Here is an 18,137-nt window from a genome sequence, read left to right as displayed (position 1 = left end):
AGTGCTTGATTTAAATGCTTGACACAGGGCAGCAGTTTGCTTGCTTTAAGAGGCCACAGTGAAAAGCTGAGTAGATGTTCCTAAGGCTTTATAGAACATTACAACAGCAGAGCTATTATTACTGCATGAGTTTTATTGCTCATTTTCTTTTTCCCACTAGCTAAGCATTTTAGCAATGAAAGTTATTGACAAAATGATAGGGTAATGCCAAAGGCCAGGATTCAAATACTCATGCTACAAGATTGTTCTTTGGACTGGTGTTTTTTGAACAGTAGCTCTTCTTCAACACATTTCCCACCTGTCAGGATGATGGGCAGATTGCTATTAAATCGTGAAAAGGTTTTTGGAGGATGCCTTTTGAACTACACTCCCCCCCCCCACCTCCTGGCATGACTCCCTGTGTTTTTATTTGTTTTCATTTAATGCCTTTTGTTCCTGTCTTAGCAGCCGACAAAACCAAAACGATAAAAATGTGTAAAACCAAAAAAACAAACTCAAAAGTATCCACATTTCTCATTATCGTCTTCCTATGCAGAATTTTCTGCATGAACATTCCTTCTCCTTCATATCTTGGTTGCAGACAGCGATGCTCAGTGTTCCCTCCTTAGCTTCCTTCAAGTGCCCCCCCCGCCCCCGTTCCATTTTTTTTGTCACTTCTGACATGCTCGACAGCCTGACTAGCTGTGTGAGTGGATGATGATTTCTGTATAACCATTCTGGAATGAAAGACATCGTTTTTAATATCCTTTTATTTTTCAGTGTTTTAACTGTTTTTAACTGGGTTTTGTCAGGGACCCAGGTGGCGCTCTGGGTTAAACCACTGAGCCTAGGGCTTGCTGATCAGAAGGTCGGCGGTTCGAATCCCTGTGATGGGGTGAGCTCCCGTTGCTCGGTCCCAGCTCCTGCTAACCTAGCAGTTCGAAAGCACGTCAAAATGCAAGTAGATAAATAGGAACCGCTATAGCGGGAAGGTAAACAGCGTTTCCATGTGCTGCTCTGGTTTGCCAGAAGCGGCTTTGTCATGCTGGCCACATGACCTGGAAGCTATACACCGGCTCCCTCGGCCAATAATGCGAGATGAGCGCGCAACCCCAGAGTCGATCACGACTGGACCTAATGGTCAGGGGTCCCTTTACCTATAACTGGGTTGTAAGGGCACTTTGTGTGGGATGTGCCTGGGAGGAGAGGAGTGGGGGATGGCAGGGGGAGACCCAATTACAGTGGTTCTGTGGGCAGGGGGAGGTATGGTGTGGGAAGTGGGGCAGACCAGGCAAGGGGCACACGGCACAGGCAGTTTAGTGTCTGTGTCGTGCGCCAGCCCCTCCTGCAACCTGGGGAATTGTGGCTGTACTATCAGCCAGCCCTTGGGTCTGTGTACTGCTGCTGTTAAATGCCAGGTCGGCCCAGAATAAAATCTCCCTCATCCATGATCTGATTATGAATGAGGAGGCTGATCTGGCATGTATCACTGAAACCTAGGTGGGTGAACAGGGTGGTGGTGTTCTCACCCAGCTGTGCCCACCTGGGTACTCAGTGCAGCATCAGGCCAAACTTGAGGGTTGGGGAGGGAGAGTTGCTGTGGTCTATAGAGATTCTATCTTCAGGCTCTCTGTCCAGTTGAGGGGTGGGTGGGAATCTAGAGTGTATGTTCCTGGCGTTGGGCGATCGGGACAGACTAGGGATTCTGCTGGTTTACCACCCACCTCGCTGCCCAGCAGTCTCCCTGCCTGAGCTGGCAGAGCTGGTCTCGGAGGCGGTGTTCTGGGAGACTTCAACATCTTTGCTGAGGCAGCTGGCTCAGGGGCGGCTCAGGACTTCATGGCCGCCATGACAACCATGAGGCTGTCCCAACATGTCACCGACCCAACGCACATGCTCCGGACCTTGTTTTCTCAACTGGGCACAAAGAGGATGATTTGAAGGTGGGGGACATTGACATTAGTCTGCTGTCATGGTCAGATCACTTCCTGTTGAGATTTAGGCTGTTGGCACATTTTCCCCCTCCACAGAGGCGGGGGAGCTATTAGGCAGGTCCACCCGTGGAGGGTGTTGGATCCAGTGGGATTCCAAATAGCGCTGGGTGGGTGTTCTGGCTGATATGATGGTGCCCCTGTCGAAGCCCTGACTGACCTCTGGAATGCCCGAATGGCTCGGGCTATTGACACAATCACCCCTGAGTGCCCTCTCCTACTTTGTGGAGCCTGTTTGGCCCCTGGCGTACTACGGAGTTTAGGGCAAGGAAAGTAGATGGGAGACAGCTTGAACACAAGTGGAGGAAAGATCTGAATGAATGCAACCGAACACTGGTAAGGGCTCATTATTGAGTCTACCTAGTAGCATTGAAGGCAGCCAAGAAGGCATGCGTTGCTGCCTCCATTGCATCCTCATTATGTCATCCGGCAGAGCTTTTTTGGGTTGTATGGGGCCTTTTACAGGCTGGCCCAAAGAAGGTGGAAATACATCAGATGTGCTTGCAGAGCAAGTAGTTCCAGGTGACTCAAGCAAGCAAATCCAATGCTTACAGAGCAAAAGTGTAAAGCAAACTGGCATGGGATGTAAGATTCCAAAATCCTACCTCAATAGATCTGCCCTTTTGCAACTCTTTATGACAAATAGTTTGGAAAGCTTGCAATATTGCAAGGGCTACTCAAAAATGGACAACCTTTTATCTGCCGAGGGGGTAATTTGTCAGGGGCTGCATGTCAGTGATGGGAAGTGAGATTTCTTTGTATAGAATTGTAGAGTTGGAAGGGACCTCAAGGGTCATGCAGGAATCTCAGAGCTAAAGGATCCATGACAGATGGTCATCCAACTGCTGCTTAAAAACCTCCAAGGAGAGTCCACCACCTTCTGATGGAGTCTGTTCTTCTGTCAAACAGCTCTTACTGTCAGAATGTTCTTCCTGATATTAAATCAGAATCTCCGTTCTTGTAACTTGAATCCATTGGTATGGGCGCTGCCCTCCAGAGCAGGAGAAAGCAAGCTTGCTCCATCCTCCATGCCATGTGACAGCTGGGCGACATGGATCATATTCTTGAATTGTGTATGGCTAATTACGAATGATTGCATTCCAGATTATGCTCTTTCCTCAAAAGAAATTTTCACTTAACGTTTTTGAAAGCTTCTTGTCCAGTTACCATTCGAATCAATATCATAGCCTAGCTGAGAAACCTGAATATGATTAATGTAATTTTAAGGTCAAATTGGAATTGGCTGTGTTAAAGGCTGCTCTTAGAGGTAGACAGCAGGAGGATGCAGTTAATTAACTGCGGTGGCTTATTAAATTCAAGAGAAATTACTCTCTTCACATTTGACGGGAACTTTTATATTATTATTAAACTTCATCCCATTTGCTTGGTTTGGACATACCACTTAATCACAGCTTAGTGTTACACACACAAGGTTTGCACACTACTTCTCTTCCCTTGTGCACACAAGAGGAGGAGATGAAAAACCTCCATTTTTAATATTTAAACTAACCAGACTTCCTTGATGCATCTGAACTTGGGGAGCTCTGGTTGGTTTACTGTCTAGTTAGTTCAAACAAACCAGGGTTAAAGTGTGTGTTTTAGATTCTGTCTTGTTCACTGTCTGTATCAAATAGGCACAAACTGCTTATGATGGTTGAGGTCTATCCATGCAGGTCCCTGTCAGCAGTGGACAGTGTGCTGGGGCTGTGCTGCTCACCTGACCTTCCTCTACCTGAGTTGCTGCTACATACTGGGACATTGAGAGGGTGGAGTAAGATGAACGTGCTGGTAGGAGCACCCAGTTAGTTGTATCTGCTGATGCGTTTACACAGTGCCAACTTTGCAGCAACCGTGGCCCTCCCACTCTGTTTCCTACTGTGCAGCAGCGACTCAGCCAGAGGGAAGTCAGGTGAGCAGTACAGCTCCCAGTGTCATCCATTGCTATCCCCCTATGCCAGAGCTTTCCAAACTGTGTGTTGCGACACGTTAAGCGTGTCGGTTGCAGTGTGTAGGTGTGCTGCACGATATGTGTCCATATCTCTTATAAAGGGGTAGTTTAACCTCTGGTTTGCAAGTAAAACTGAAATACTGTGTCGCAAAATGATGCAAATCTAAAAAGTATGTCACCAACACGAAAAGTTTGGAAAGCTCTGCTCTGTGCAAATATACTTCCCAGTAATCAGTCCTGGAGACAATATGTCACCTGCATATATACAAATAACTGCACAGTGCTTTCTTATAGGCTGTGTGCAGCCTGAGCTTGCCCAGTTTCCACTGAGCCTCTCTTAGAAATAGTATAATCTACACGGGCCAGTAGCATCTCTTTTGGATTTCAGACAAATCTGGAGGGCTATAGATTCCCTGCAGATTAAGAGGACAGGAAGGAATCAATCAAGTTTGAGCCTACCATGGTTTTTTCATGGGCAGGGGGAATTGTCTAAACATTGCCAATGCACTTCTTGCTTTGGCTTTCAGAAAGCAGTTCTTTTTTAAGAGGCAGCCACCCTCAGTTTTAAGAAACAAGCATCTCTAAATGCGGGTGAAACAAAACAATGCTGCCCAGCCTTTCCAGGACTAACAAAGCGTCTGTCTTGGTGAAACAGAAGATTGTTTTCTGCATAAATATGCTCAGCATGTATATGTTAACCAAAGTAAATACACTCTCAAGATCCTTCGTGAAAGCCTGCAGAATTCCCAGGGCAATCAAATCGAAGGCTAACTGCAGATTTCCCTTTTACCTTATGTGGAAGATTTAGACTGCTTACAAAGCAATTTAATGTCAATTATTTTACCAAATCAGCTAATACGCTGATATATTCTTTGCTTAAAGAGTCCATTAAATGCCACAGTGACAAAGTTAATTGCATAGTTACATGCTATGAAATCTCACAATAAAGCCCTTGACTAAAAGACCTTTTATTGCCAGCTGTACCCAAGGCTGTGTGTACTCTGTGCCAAGGAAACGCAAATTGTGTGCTGTCATAAATTATGCACATTTGCATCTCGTTACTCCGTCTCTTTATTTAGCGTACTCTGTCTTGCTTCCAAGGTTCAGATTTTTAGACCAGCATAGGCTGGTTTGGTAGAGGAGGAAGGGAAGGCATGTTGATTGGGATACCAAATATGTGGGCCCACTGGAAACCCTCTCAATGCATGGGCATTGCTTTGCTCATGTTCCTGTCCCATCTTCCTTCCATGACAAAGCTCAAAATGAAAATCATGGGCACCATGTTGGCAGGGGCTGATGAGGGTTGTAGTCCAGAACACATGGGGAGCCCCAGGTTGGTGATTGCAGCCGCCACCTTGCACTGGAGCCCTTTAAAGTTAGCAACTCCTTGCTTGTTTGGGCTGGAGAAGCTTTGTCTTCTGCAACAGCACCCCTGTTTTGCTCCTGCCTTTATTTGAGAAATCAAATTCTCTCAGAATCTCCATTTCCAGGTATGCCATTGTACAGTGTCTGGAAGAAGGATAATGAGGAAGTGTGAAGTAGTGCGATTTTTTCTGAATTAATGATGTGACACCATTCAGGTGTGCTTTAATACCACAGTCTCGCACATACGCAAGCCGAAACGTTAGCAGCTCTGCTCCCTTCAATGTAACTTAATTCAAAAAGGCATACATTTGCATTTGGGACTGTATAGATAATTATTTCCCCTGCCCGTTGTTTTTCATAATTCACAATTTGCATTTGTCAGCTCGACAGTATAATAAACTAAAATCCTAGCAGGCCACCTTTGTCAAACTAATAGCAGTTGTACAGCAATTCAAACTACAGTGGTGCCTCGCTTAACGAATGCCCTGCTTAATGAAATTTCCGCTTAACGAAAGGATTTTTCGAGCGGAGGTTGCCTCGCTAGACGAATTCGTTTTATGAAAAATTCGTCTAGCGAATCGCGGCTTCCCATAGGAATGCATTGAAATTCTATTAATGCGTTCCTATGGGCAAAAGAAATTCAAAAAAATTCAATGCATTCCTATGGGATTCGCTAGACGAATTTTTCGTTATAAGAAAAGACCCATGGAACGAATTAAATTAGTCTAGCGAGGCACCACTGTATTCAATTAAACCCTTCTTGGCAATGTCCTCCCAGATATTTCATCCGCATGCCACCATCCGTACTCACTTTCATCTATCTTTCCTGGTTGTATCATGCTTTCTAAAGTTCTCCCTTTATCCTTGGGGGCATCTGCTCCATGAAACCTCTTGAGACCTACCATCTTACCTATTATTATTATTATTATTATTATTATTATTATTATTATTATTAATACCCTACCCATCTGGCTGGGTTCCCCCAGCCACTCTGGGTGGCTTCCAACAAAATATTAAAATACAGAAATCCTATACTATGTAAGATTATGTACCTTCTGAACCACAGTGCGGGAGATTGGGGGCCGAGGGTGTGTGTGATATTTATGAGGGCCTAGGGGAGCGGCACTTGCCGGAATTACCCCTATTGTCTTCGCCCACTGTGAACTTTCACATCTTCAGGCAAATTCTTCTGCATGCCGTGTGTGTGTGGGCGCGCGTCTGTGTCTGTGTATCGCAGTTCTACTAATTTTGCGAGTGGAAATGAACTTGTCAGCATTAATTGGCATTACATATAGCTTGCAGCCTTTCATCTCATCATAGAGATGCCCTTTCTCCCATCAAAAGTACTTTCCCCACAACTTCGAAAGCAAAGGTTTCTGAGGGTTGTGGGGCAGAAAGAAACATTTTGTTAATGTCAGCAAAATAATGTTCTTAGTTCAGCATCAAAGCTCATACCTGCCCTTGGTAAACGCTTTTCTTCTTTTAACTGGAGGCACAACTCTTTAAAAAAAGAAAGAAAAAGAAGATGAAACATCAAAACAGCTGCTTCGTATTTTTCTCCCAGCCGTTTTTATGTCACACGTACTGGAAACACAGACCCTAAAACAGATTTTTCTGCAGTATTATCCCTCACAGAGGCTGTTTTGTGTGGGTGTGGAGCGGATGAGGGAACCATTGCCACGGTAAGACATTGGTCAGGCACATCCACTGCCTCACCTGCAGATGTAAAGGAAAAGTAGAGCTGTGTGTCACCAGCATATTGCTGACATTGTACTCCAAAACTCCAGATGACCCCACTTGGCGGTTTCATGTAGATGTTAAATAGCATAAGGCAGTGGTTTTCAACCAGTGTGCCATGGCACCCTGGGGTGCCTTGAATGATGGTTAGCGGTGCCAAAGGCAACAATGGCCTCTTTCCTCCTTTCCTTCCCTCCCTTCCTCTGTAGCCCTCTTGCGTCTCTGCCTCCCAAAGGTTTGCACAGCTGTTTGTTGCAGCAGCCCTGGCTACAAGCTCCCCAGGCGAATGGTGCCTCTGGGGCTGGCCAGGGGGTGCTTCCCAGGCCCCTGTGGAGGAGTGTGATAAGGCACCTCTCTTGGGGTCAGGAGGAGGGCAGTTCAGAGACCAGGGATGATAGCCGAGAGGATTCCCAAGGAGGGGGAGAGGAGAGGAACACTCCACAAGGGAGAGGGTTCAAAAAGGGGTGAGGGGCTGCCGGCTCTGCAGGCAACAGGTGACATAACTGGGCTCCTGAGCTTCACAGGGGTACCACAGAAAGAAGGTAGTTGGTCAAGGGAACCGTGTACCAAAAAAAGGTTGAAAACCTCTGGCATAAGGGATAACATTGAGCCCTGAAGAACTCCACATTGAAGGCTCCACAGACCTGAAAAAGACCCCCAAAGCATCACCCTCTGGGAGTGGCCATCCAAGTAGGACCGGAACCACAACGAAGTAGTGCCACCAACCCCAAACTCAGAAAGCTGCTCCAGATGAATACCATGGTTAATGGTATCAAAAGCTGCAGAGTGGTTGAGGAGAATTAACACGGATATATTTCCCCCGTCTCCCTCTTGATGAAGGTCATCATACAGGGTGACTAAGGCAGTTTCTGTGCCAAAACCGAGCCTAAACCCTGATTGAAATGGATCTGGAGAATCAGTTTCCTCCAAGAGCACCCGGGTCTGGTCCATAACCACCCACCCAAGAACCTTGCCCAAGAAACGGAGATGAGCAACTGCCCAGTAGTTGCTTAAGTTTTTTTGAGTCCATGGAGGGTTTCTTAAGGAGTGGTTTTAGCACTGCCTCCTTCAAACAGGCAGGAACCAACCCCTCTTGTACGGAGGCATTGATCACCTTCCTGGCCCAGCCAGCTGTCCCCTCCCTGCAAGTTTTTTTCAGCCTCAAGGGTCAAGAGCGCAAGTGGTTGTCCTGACCGATCCAAGCACCTTGTCCACATCCTCGAGCCTTACCAACTGAAACCCATCCAACACAGCAGGACTGTACTAGGATGTGAAGTGCTATAAAGTAGAACCTCTACTTACAACCGCCTCCACTCGCGGACGTTCCAAGTTGCGACCACGGCAAACCCGGAAGTAACTGGTGGGTTTGCTGCCATTCGCACATGTGCAGGAGCGGCGATCGCTGTTCACGCATGCGCAGGAGCAGGCAATTGCCGCCCACTCCTGCGAACAACAGCGCCTCTCCCAGCGACCCATTTCGCCATAAGGACAGGCCTCTGGAACGGATTGTGGTTGTGCGTAGAGGTTCCATTGTAGATGCTGAAATGTTCCTGGAACAGTTGAAATAAGCCACTGACTCCCTGCTCACCTGTTTCTGGAAGGCAGCAGAGTCTCTTCCAAAATGTTCAAAATGGAATCAATATTGCCCTTGCTGAAGACCTGGATGAAATCTGAATCAGTTTTAAACCCTCCCCGCCGAGTTGCCTCCGGCTGCCTGTTTTCCTAATGTTAGAGGTAGTTATTGAAAGTGGCAGGTTAAAAATTGGATTCCAGAGGGCAAGATATGATTGACTATGTAATTTTCATTAAAGCCCACAAGGAAATGTATATTCATGCCTTCATTTCTCTTCGCCCCTTATTTTGGATGGAAATCATTGTGGAGAGCACACTTAACGATATCCATTTCTTGCTTACTAAGATGGAAGCAATAGAACAGGAAATAAGGAACAATTTTCTCTCCTTGTTTAATTTCATTGCTCTTGGCCTGGGGGCATGCTATGCATCTATTTCAAATGATTCCAGCAAAAAAGGGTTTGGCATGCAAGATACCTATGCTAAGTTTGTTTGGTACCTTTTAGTGTTAAATTTTTCTTCATCTTTCTTCTTCTTCTTAGTTTTACTTTGAATATTTTGTGTTTTAGTGGTCTGTAAGAAACTTTAAAAGAGTGGACACTTTCCATGCCATACAGGTGTCCCATAGCACAAACTTTTCTTCACATTTCAGTAGTGGAGCTGCTACTTGAACGTGAAGGCAGTTTTTCACTGCCTCTGTAGTGTCTTAGAGGGGTTCTTTTGGCAACAGAGGGCTGCTTGGCAAAGTTATAAAACTTTACTCTGAAGGCGATTCTGATGTGTGCACATCAGGCAGTCTTCAACACCTTTGGAAGCTGTGTCCAGTTGTGAAATCCCAAACCCAAACATATAAGACGTGGCAATCAATTCTTGGTTTACGTATTAATTCTTTTATGTTAAAGGCAGCATCTGAAGATATATTCAGAATTCCTTTCCCCCCACAAGGTTCACTAAAGGCTGAGCCTGAGCGTCTTCTCAAAGCAATGTAGCTTCTTGTTTTATGGGTTGGGCATCAGCCGGTGGGAATAAATGTGAGGTGATTTAGACTTATTTTTGCTGCAGTTTTTAAATGTATTTGTGGGAGGGGGGGTTATTGGTTTGTGTTTGTTTTTGTCTTATTATGTATTTTGTGTTCTTAACTTTTTTACGTTGTGAACCATTGTGTGATCTTTGGGTGAAGGGCGGTATAAAAATTCAACAAATTAATTAATACAACAACAACAACAACACACCTGCTCTTTGTAGCACAGATGTGCCTTTTGGTTGGTGACAGCAGCGTTGTATTTTCATCCTTGTCCTGGAATCCCTCTTTACGAAATGTTAACCACGCTGTCTTTCTTCTGCTCTTCTTTTATAGAGTACATCAGATTCAAAGCCGAAGAAGAAAATAACTAAAACAAAAGAAGCTAAAAAAGTATTGAAGAGAAAATTTAAAGTAAACACAAAAATTGTGTTTACTGAAGATGGGGAGGTAAGATCTAAGAAAACTGGCTGGCTTATACTGAGAAGAGCCTGTGTGTGTGTTGGTGTTGGGCCTAGAATACTAGCTTTCAAATTTTGGCACACACTTCCCACCTTGGGGTCTGCCAATAAATTCTGATCTGGCTTTGGAATACTGAGACCTTGCAAAGGATTTTGGTCATATTCAGTTGATACTGTCCTTGCCGATTAGAATTCCACCGGTGTTCTCTGCACACTGTAGGGAAGATGGATAATGGTTGTCAGGCTCTTTTTCAGATATATTTGTCATTAGTGATCTTATTCTCGTTGAACGCCCCCAAAGAAAGTTCCCAAGAGGAACCCCAGAGTTCATCACGGTTTTGAAAACTATCAGTTTAGCAAAAAAATATCTATTGTTCTTCATGAGCCTGAGCAGTGTGTTTTCACTGGAAATATAAAAAAATATAGCCTAGTCTTCATTATCAGGCACTTGGATGTGTGATTTGTAAACTGTTAATTACCAGGAATGTGCTTTACAGGGGTCTGCAAAACCACAATAAAACTAAGAGGAAGAAATACTGGTGGCCTTTTCCATAGCAGATGGTGACAATTGTCAGTTTCAATTCCTTCTGCAATCTAATGTGACTATACAGTAACATGTAGAGTGGAAGGAAAGAGGAAGTGTTGCTAGGTTGCAGGTAAAGGTAAATGGACCCCTAACCCATTAGGTCCAGTTGTGACCGACTCTGGGGTTGTGGCACTCACTCATCTCGCTCTATTGGCTGAGGGAGCCGGCGTACAGCTTCCAGGTCATGTGGCCAGCATGACTAAGCCGCTTCTGGCAAACCAGAGCAGCGCATGGAAATGCCGTTTACCTTCCCGCTGTAGTGGTACCTATTTATTTGCACTTTGATGTGCTTTCGAACTGCTCGGTGGGCAGGAGCTGGGACCAAGCAACGGGAGCTCACCCCGTGGCAGGGATTTGAACCGCCAACCTTCTGATCAGCAAGCCCTAGGCTCTGTGGTTTAGACCAGAGCGCCACCTGCGTCCCATAGGTGTTGCTAAATTTGCACATGTTCCTTACCAGTGAAATAGTGGTTAGTCACAGTATGGTTTGGAACAGAGGCCCACCTCTCCCTTCCTGCATGCAACAGCTTTTGACCCCCTTCTATAGTCTCAAGGGCACAATGGGCCAAATGCAGTCTTTGAGACTACACTGACCGATGGATTATCACTGTGGCCATGTTTGTGGTACTGAATTTCTATGGAAATGTATCGCAAGCAAATTACAATGGCCCATGATTTCTTGCCTGAAAACGAAGCATTTAGTTTGGCTGCACAGAAGGCTACGACAAACGCTCTGATTAAGCTGAAGTCGTAATGCTTTGCTTCTTAAAATAAATATAGCGCATTGCTGTTTCAAAGGCTAATTTGAAACTGCAGACGATGGATAAGTGAGTATAGTAGCTTCATAAAAAGTTGCCAAGGTTTTCCCCCTTCTTTTTAGGAAGCCCTATAATGTGTTTCTGTGGCAGCCATGGATGCTGAACTGTCAGTTTCTATAATTAGGTCGATGTATTAAGAGTGGTTTTTATGAATTTGTGTGAGGAATGATCGTGTTGGGTGCGACGCTGCGTTCAGAATGTGAAGTAGCAATATGGGCTTTGGTGATATATTCTGAGCTGATCTCAGAGGGAGAGAAATATGAAAAAAAAAGACTTTAAAGACACAAGGATGGCCTTTTCAGAAGCCTCTGCAGTTGAGATTATCAGTTTGTATAATGCTTGTATAACTCAACACATACTTTAGACAACACATACTATATGCAGCACCTAGTTGTTGTAGGTGCTTAGGAAGTACGGTATGAGATATCTTATGTCCATGTGTGCATTTCTGCGTGCCAGCTCAGTGCATGCTGCATTGCAGATCCTTCACTGAGGAGCGGGGCTGGACTAGCTGATTTTCAATTACTCTTCCAGGTCTATAATCCTATTGTTCCAATGTGCCTGAGAGACCTTGCATTCACCATTGCACATCCATTGGTTCTTCCTTCCCCACTCTCTCTCTCTCTCTCCATGCAGTAGACCTTGAGACTTTTGATTCTCCAAACTAACTCACCATTTCCCAATGATTCCAAGAAGCTCATCATCCTGCTGCGCCCACTTTGCCATCCCTCCATGCTGCAAAATCCTTTTGCAATTAAATGTTCAATTACATTGAATTGAATTTACCAGTGGGACCTGCAACAAACCTGCAGTATGGTGTGCTCCTGTCCATTGTTATCTACAGTGGTACCTCGGTTTATGAACACAATTGGTTCTGGAAGTCTGTTCATAAACTGAAGCGTTCATAAACTGAAGCGAACTTTCCCATTGAAAGTAATGGAAAGTGGATTAATCTGTTCCAGACGGTCCGCGGAGTACTTAAACTGAAGTGTTCATAAACTGAAGCGAACTTTCCCATTGAAAGTAATGGAAAGTGGATTAATCCATTCCAGACGGGTCCGCGGAGTACTCAACCTGAAGCGTACTTAACCCGAAGCATAGGTGTAATTGGTTCCGGAATCTGTTCATAAACTGAAGCGTTCATAAACTGAAGCGAACTTTCCCATTGAAAGTAATGGAAAGAAATTAATCTGTTCCAGATGGGTCTGCGGCGTTCGTAAACCGAAAATTCATAAACCGAGGTGTTCGTAAACCGAGGTTCCACTGTACTGCCCCAACTATCTAGGGTTTTTTGGGGGGTGGGTGGGAGGCATTTGGTCATTATTCTATGGCCATTGAGGACACTCAGTGCTCACAGGGCTATTTTCAGGGTCCCCCAGGTTAGATTTCCTAATTCATTTTACTTCTGGACCTTGAGGTTACTCCAGCTCTGTTGACACCTCTCTTGCTGTGTTGTGGCTGTTCCTGTTTTGGCTACATAAGTGACAGCACTTGTGTACATCAAGCCTGATTCAAGTCTTGAATCAGAATTAGAATGTAGGGTGATGCAATGATATTTTTCATTGTTCTTTTTAAATCCAGTTAATTCAGCAGTGGCCACCCGCACAAAAATCTGTCCACGATGAAGCAGAAGATGACGACGACAGTGGTGGAATCAGTCTCAACAAAGCAAAAGAGAGGCTGCAGGAAGAGGACAAATTTGACAAAGAAGAATATAGGAAGAAGATTAAAGAAAAACACAGGGTAAGTTGATTTCCCTCCATTTGTCAGAATATTTGAGACAAAACACTGTGAAATGCTGACATGTGTACCCTGGGGAATGAAGGATTTTGCACGACATTTATCCATTTCAAACATTTGGATTTTTAAAGCATTTTATAGAGTCTGGGTGATGTTTTCCTGTGCTTCTCCACTGTATGAACTGGGGAGATGAGGCAGTAGAAGTGGGCAACATGACTGCTTCTCACACCACCATTGCTATTCCCTGGGGACAGGAACCATGGCTGACAAGTGACTGTGTTGGCCTGCCACTCGCATTTGACCTTCTAGCTTCAATTATTACAAGTGACACGGAAGCCAATATGCAACCAAACCACGCTGGTTAGTTGCCTAACAAACCCTTACTCTATTTCAGAAATGAGGAAACTGTGTCCCTTCCAACTGTCATTGAGCTACAACTCCCATATCCATACTGACTTGAGGCTGAGGAGAGTTGTAGTCCAACAAATTCTAGAGAGCCAAGGTTTCCATATTCTGACAATGTTAAATTTTGGTTTCTTGGTGCTCATAGGCAGAAAGCAGGGCAATGTTTGAAGGGTCATTATAGCAGAGGACATGATATTGTAAACCACCAAGAAGAGACCACTAGAGAGTCCTGTATCAATGAGGCCTTCGGCATAATACATTTTATTTAAATGCCTACATTTTTCATAGATGTGATTGAAACTCTAATGAATTATTCAGGAAGTGTCATAGCTATAGTGTGATTGATTTCAGCTATAATGTAAAGCTTTAATGTCGGTACTTTAAACTCCATTTTTGGCATTGAAAAAAAAAAGTAAACGGTAGGTCATAAAAATGCAAAGATTGTTTCTGGACCATTTATTTGTCATAAACCAGAGCTGAAGGTTTGTGAACTTGACAGCAGAGAATAGTTACAAAGGTTACTCTATCTCTATAATGCTCATTGATCATTCTCCTCATTATTGTTATTTATAGCATTTCTGTTGATAGGGCTTAAAAATCTATAACAGGTCAGAGCCCTGTTCAAGATAGATACAAGAACAAATAATCCATGTTTCAAAGAATCTAAGGAACTATTAAAAGTTTACTGAAAGGTTCCTGACAAGGAGAGGCTGAAGAGATGGTAGCAGAATGTTTTATTATTTGCCAGGGGGTGGAAATAGCATGCCTACTTTTCTCTTCTGTAATTAGGCAAGGTACATCAGCTGCAATTTAACATTGCATGTTGGTGTTGTGCATGTGGGGCTTAAGGCTAATACAGTATATCATTTTTTATTTTGCTCAAGCTAGCCCCACACCCCAAGCTCTTGAACTGCAGAGTTAACATAATTTTTATTTTCCTTGATTCCTCATTTATTTTACTCACATCTTCCTGCTTGCCTCTGCTCCCTAAGTAGCCATGGACCAGTGCACGTCCAGTGTTGGGATCCTTGTTGACTACAGTTTTATCATATCAGGAGCCAGGCTCCTCCTTGCACTCTCTCCCAAAAATGAATTTACCCTCTCTCACATTTATACATTTATAGAAATGTATGATGATATCACCTCATTTTATGTTCCTTCTCCCCTCTGCCCCTGTAGAGGCAGTCAGTAATGTGGGGTATTAGTGGGAAAACTGAGAATGTGATAGTGGCCTATCTTCATAACTATACATTAGGGAAACAGGAGGAGAATTTGACATGAAGTTGCCATTCTTGGCAGCAACCCCATGTATTGCTGTCTAGAATCCTGGTAATCTCTGCTGGCAGAGATTATGTGAACTATATCTCCTGTCATCTCTGACCGTTGACTGTATCATTGGAGTTGATGGGAGTTGAAGTCTAGAGGACACCATTTTGGCTGCCTCGGCTGTTGGGTCTTAGTACCTCCTCAGGTCTTTCCCCTTTACTTGCAGACTGCTCTGTAATTGGCTGGGGGCATATGACACATTCCCCTGGGACTTAGTGATCACTTTCTCAGAAGCAAGTTCCTTGGACTTTTGTGAGACTCCCAAGTACATATGTAAGGTTTCATAATGAATCACAAAATTGCTTAGCAGAATTGTCGGATGAGAACATGAAAATGCAGCCCACAAGTTCTCCAGAAGGAATACTTCTGCATCTCTTTGAAACAGAAGTAAATTGTCTGATCTGTATGTAAAAGCTGCAATTATACAGGAATCCTCAAATGCAGTATAAAAATTGCAGTCGTATTCTAAATCAAGAGTCACTTAGATTCTTTTGTCAATACTCCTGCTAATACTATTTCATTACCGTTTCAAGTTCCTTTCATTTCATGAAGGATAATGAAGTCCATTGTATAAAAATAAATACCCTTTGAATCCAATAATAAGGGTGCTAATAACTTTGATTTTTTTTTAAAAAAAAATGCTTTTCATTGTGAAGAATGTACTATAACACCATTCTTCCAATGTAACTATTAGCTGGTTTTATTTTTTTAAATAAATGTCAGATTAATGTGGGTTGTTCACTTATGCATTTTTAAAAGTCTGAAGGAGTGGCTGATAAAGTATTTTGTAACTTGGCAATAAAAGTACAAAAAACTAATTTTCAGAGTTCATGAATTTGTCAGTGAACTGGTTCATTGATTTATAATACTGCAGTCATTCACCTCACACTTCTTAATTACCTCTTATCCTTGGAGTTTAATTGCTTTACTTGTATTTTCAAATGATTTTTTTATGAATTGGGAGTTTGTATTTTAATGAATTATATTGTTCTCGGATTCCCCATGCTTGGAAAACTGCGTAATTGGCCCATTTTCCATACCACAGCTGCATGCATAAAGCTATGAGCAAACTAATACTTGACATACCAAAGTGCTAGAAATTAAGAGATAGTTACACTGTGTAGGAGACATTCAATTATGTGCAATAGAAATCCTTCAAAATTATCCCCAAATAGTAGATGTTAAACAAAAAGGCGTCAAATACTGAATTTCCTGGTTTTAAACCCAGATATATAAAGTTGGAAAAAAAACCAAGCAGCTCTTTTACCAAGCTCTGAAGAGAAGGAAAATGGAACTTGTATGCAAATCTGGTGTCTCGAATTACTTAACCTTGAAAGAAGAGTTAATAGATTTGACTTAGGTACTTAAAATTATGAAGAGCATAATAAAACGCAGATCGATCTTGCTTTCCGTACTTTCACAGCATTCAAACAAGAGGGAGCTGAAAGTTAATGGCAAATGCCTTGTATCAAAAGGGAAGGATGAAACTATTTTACCCAGCAAGGCACTGTCTGCAGTGGGGGGTGGTTGACTTTAATATTATGCAGTTGTAAGTTTTACAACACCCTTACCAGGCTTACCAACAACAGGAATGCTTTTTAAAAGATTAACGGTATATATATATGATACCTTTTTGAGTGCCCAGAGTACTTCACACACATCTCATTAATCTTTACAACAACCTTGCAAAGTAGGTCAGTATTAATTCCCCATTATTGCAGATGGGGAGTGAGGGTAGAGGCTGCAATTTGATGGCAGAGGTGAAATTTGAGCGGAGTTGCTTTGCCGTTCTAATGCAGGTAGTATGTATTTATAGTACCATTCTGATCCCACCCTAATGTTGGTTGGTCCCCTGAAGGCAGAAATGTTCCTCATTTAAAGTAGGTAAAGGTATAGTTAAATTGGGGAAAGTGAGATTTTTCCTTCTGAATCATTGAAAGTTTTTCTATAGAAGTTACTCATTAGAATTGCTTCGCCACGCACTTGCCTCTAAATTACTTCCTTAGAACTTGAAATGGTCCGATAGTTAGGTGAATATTTCTCTTGGTCTCCTTTAAGTATTTGACTGATTTGGATATAAATTCGAACTGGGATTAATTAAAAACAAACACTTTTGCTCAACAAGAACTTGGAAAACCACTGTTTTGGAAGATCTGTCTTTAAACAGCACCTAGTATATAGAGTGGACTCTTCGTGACCCCATGGACCAGAGCACGCAGAGACAGGAATGCCTGGCGTGCTCTGGTCCATGGAGTCACGAAGAGTCGGACACGACTAAACGACTAAACAACAACAGCATATAGAGTAATAATGTACAGCTGCATTCTCCTACCTGGGATCTTCCAGACATTTTGGACTACGACTCCTATCACCCTTAGCCAGGATGGCCAATAGTCACAGGGGAGTTCTGGTCCAAAAAGTCTGGAGGACATGAGGTTGGGGATGGCTGGCATGCAATGATGCAAGGATATATGTTTGTCTGAAAATTGCTGCCGTTCTAGGCAGCAGTCCTACATGCACTTACTTTGGAGTAGTAGGCCCCATTAGACATACGGTTGTTGTTGTTTAGTCGTTTAGTCGTGTCCGACTCTTCGTGACCCCATGGACCATAGCACGCCAGGCACTCCTGTCTTCCACTGCCTCCCGCAGTTTGGTCAGACTCATGTTGGTGGCTTCAACAACACTGTCCAACCATCTCATCCTCTGTCGTCCCCTTCTCCTTGTGCCCTCAATCTTTCCCAACACCAGGGCCTTTTCCAGGGAGTCTTCTCTTCTCGTGAGGTGGCCAAAGTATTGGAGCTTCAGCTTCACGATCTGTCCTTCCAGTGAGCACTCAGGGCTGATTTCCTTCAGAATGGATAGGTTTGATCTTCTTGCAGTCCATGGGACTCTCAAGAGTCTCCTCCAGCACCATAATTCAAAAGCATCAATTCTTCGGCGATCAGCCTTCTTTATGGTCCAGCTCTCACTTCCATACATCACTACTGGGAAAACCATAGCTTTAACTATACGGACCTTTGTCGGCAAGGTGGTGTCTCTGCTTTTTAAGATGCTGTCTAGGTTTGTCATTGCTTTTCTCCCAAGAAGCAGGCGTCTTTTAATTTCGTGACTGCTGTCACCATCTGCAGTGATCAAGGAGCCCAAGAAAGTAAAATCTCTCACTGCCTCCATTTCTTCCCCTTCTATTT

General features: G+C 43.6%; 1 protein-coding gene across 1 annotated transcript in view; it reads left to right on the top strand.

Moving 5' to 3' along the window:
* Positions 1 to 18,137, top strand: part of DDX10 (DEAD-box helicase 10) — a 168,454-nt gene that overhangs the window by 95,203 nt on the left and 55,114 nt on the right. Inside the window, exons 14-15 of the mRNA XM_035114420.2 lie at positions 9,950 to 10,063; positions 13,060 to 13,221. Coding sequence (XP_034970311.2) covers positions 9,950 to 10,063; positions 13,060 to 13,221 — 276 coding nt within the window. The remainder of the gene's footprint in view (positions 1 to 9,949; positions 10,064 to 13,059; positions 13,222 to 18,137) is intronic.

Source organism: Zootoca vivipara, chromosome 4 (genome assembly GCF_963506605.1).
Source record: "Zootoca vivipara chromosome 4, rZooViv1.1, whole genome shotgun sequence".
Classification (NCBI taxonomy): domain Eukaryota; kingdom Metazoa; phylum Chordata; class Lepidosauria; order Squamata; family Lacertidae; genus Zootoca; species Zootoca vivipara.
This window is presented reverse-complemented; position numbering and strand designations above follow the sequence as displayed.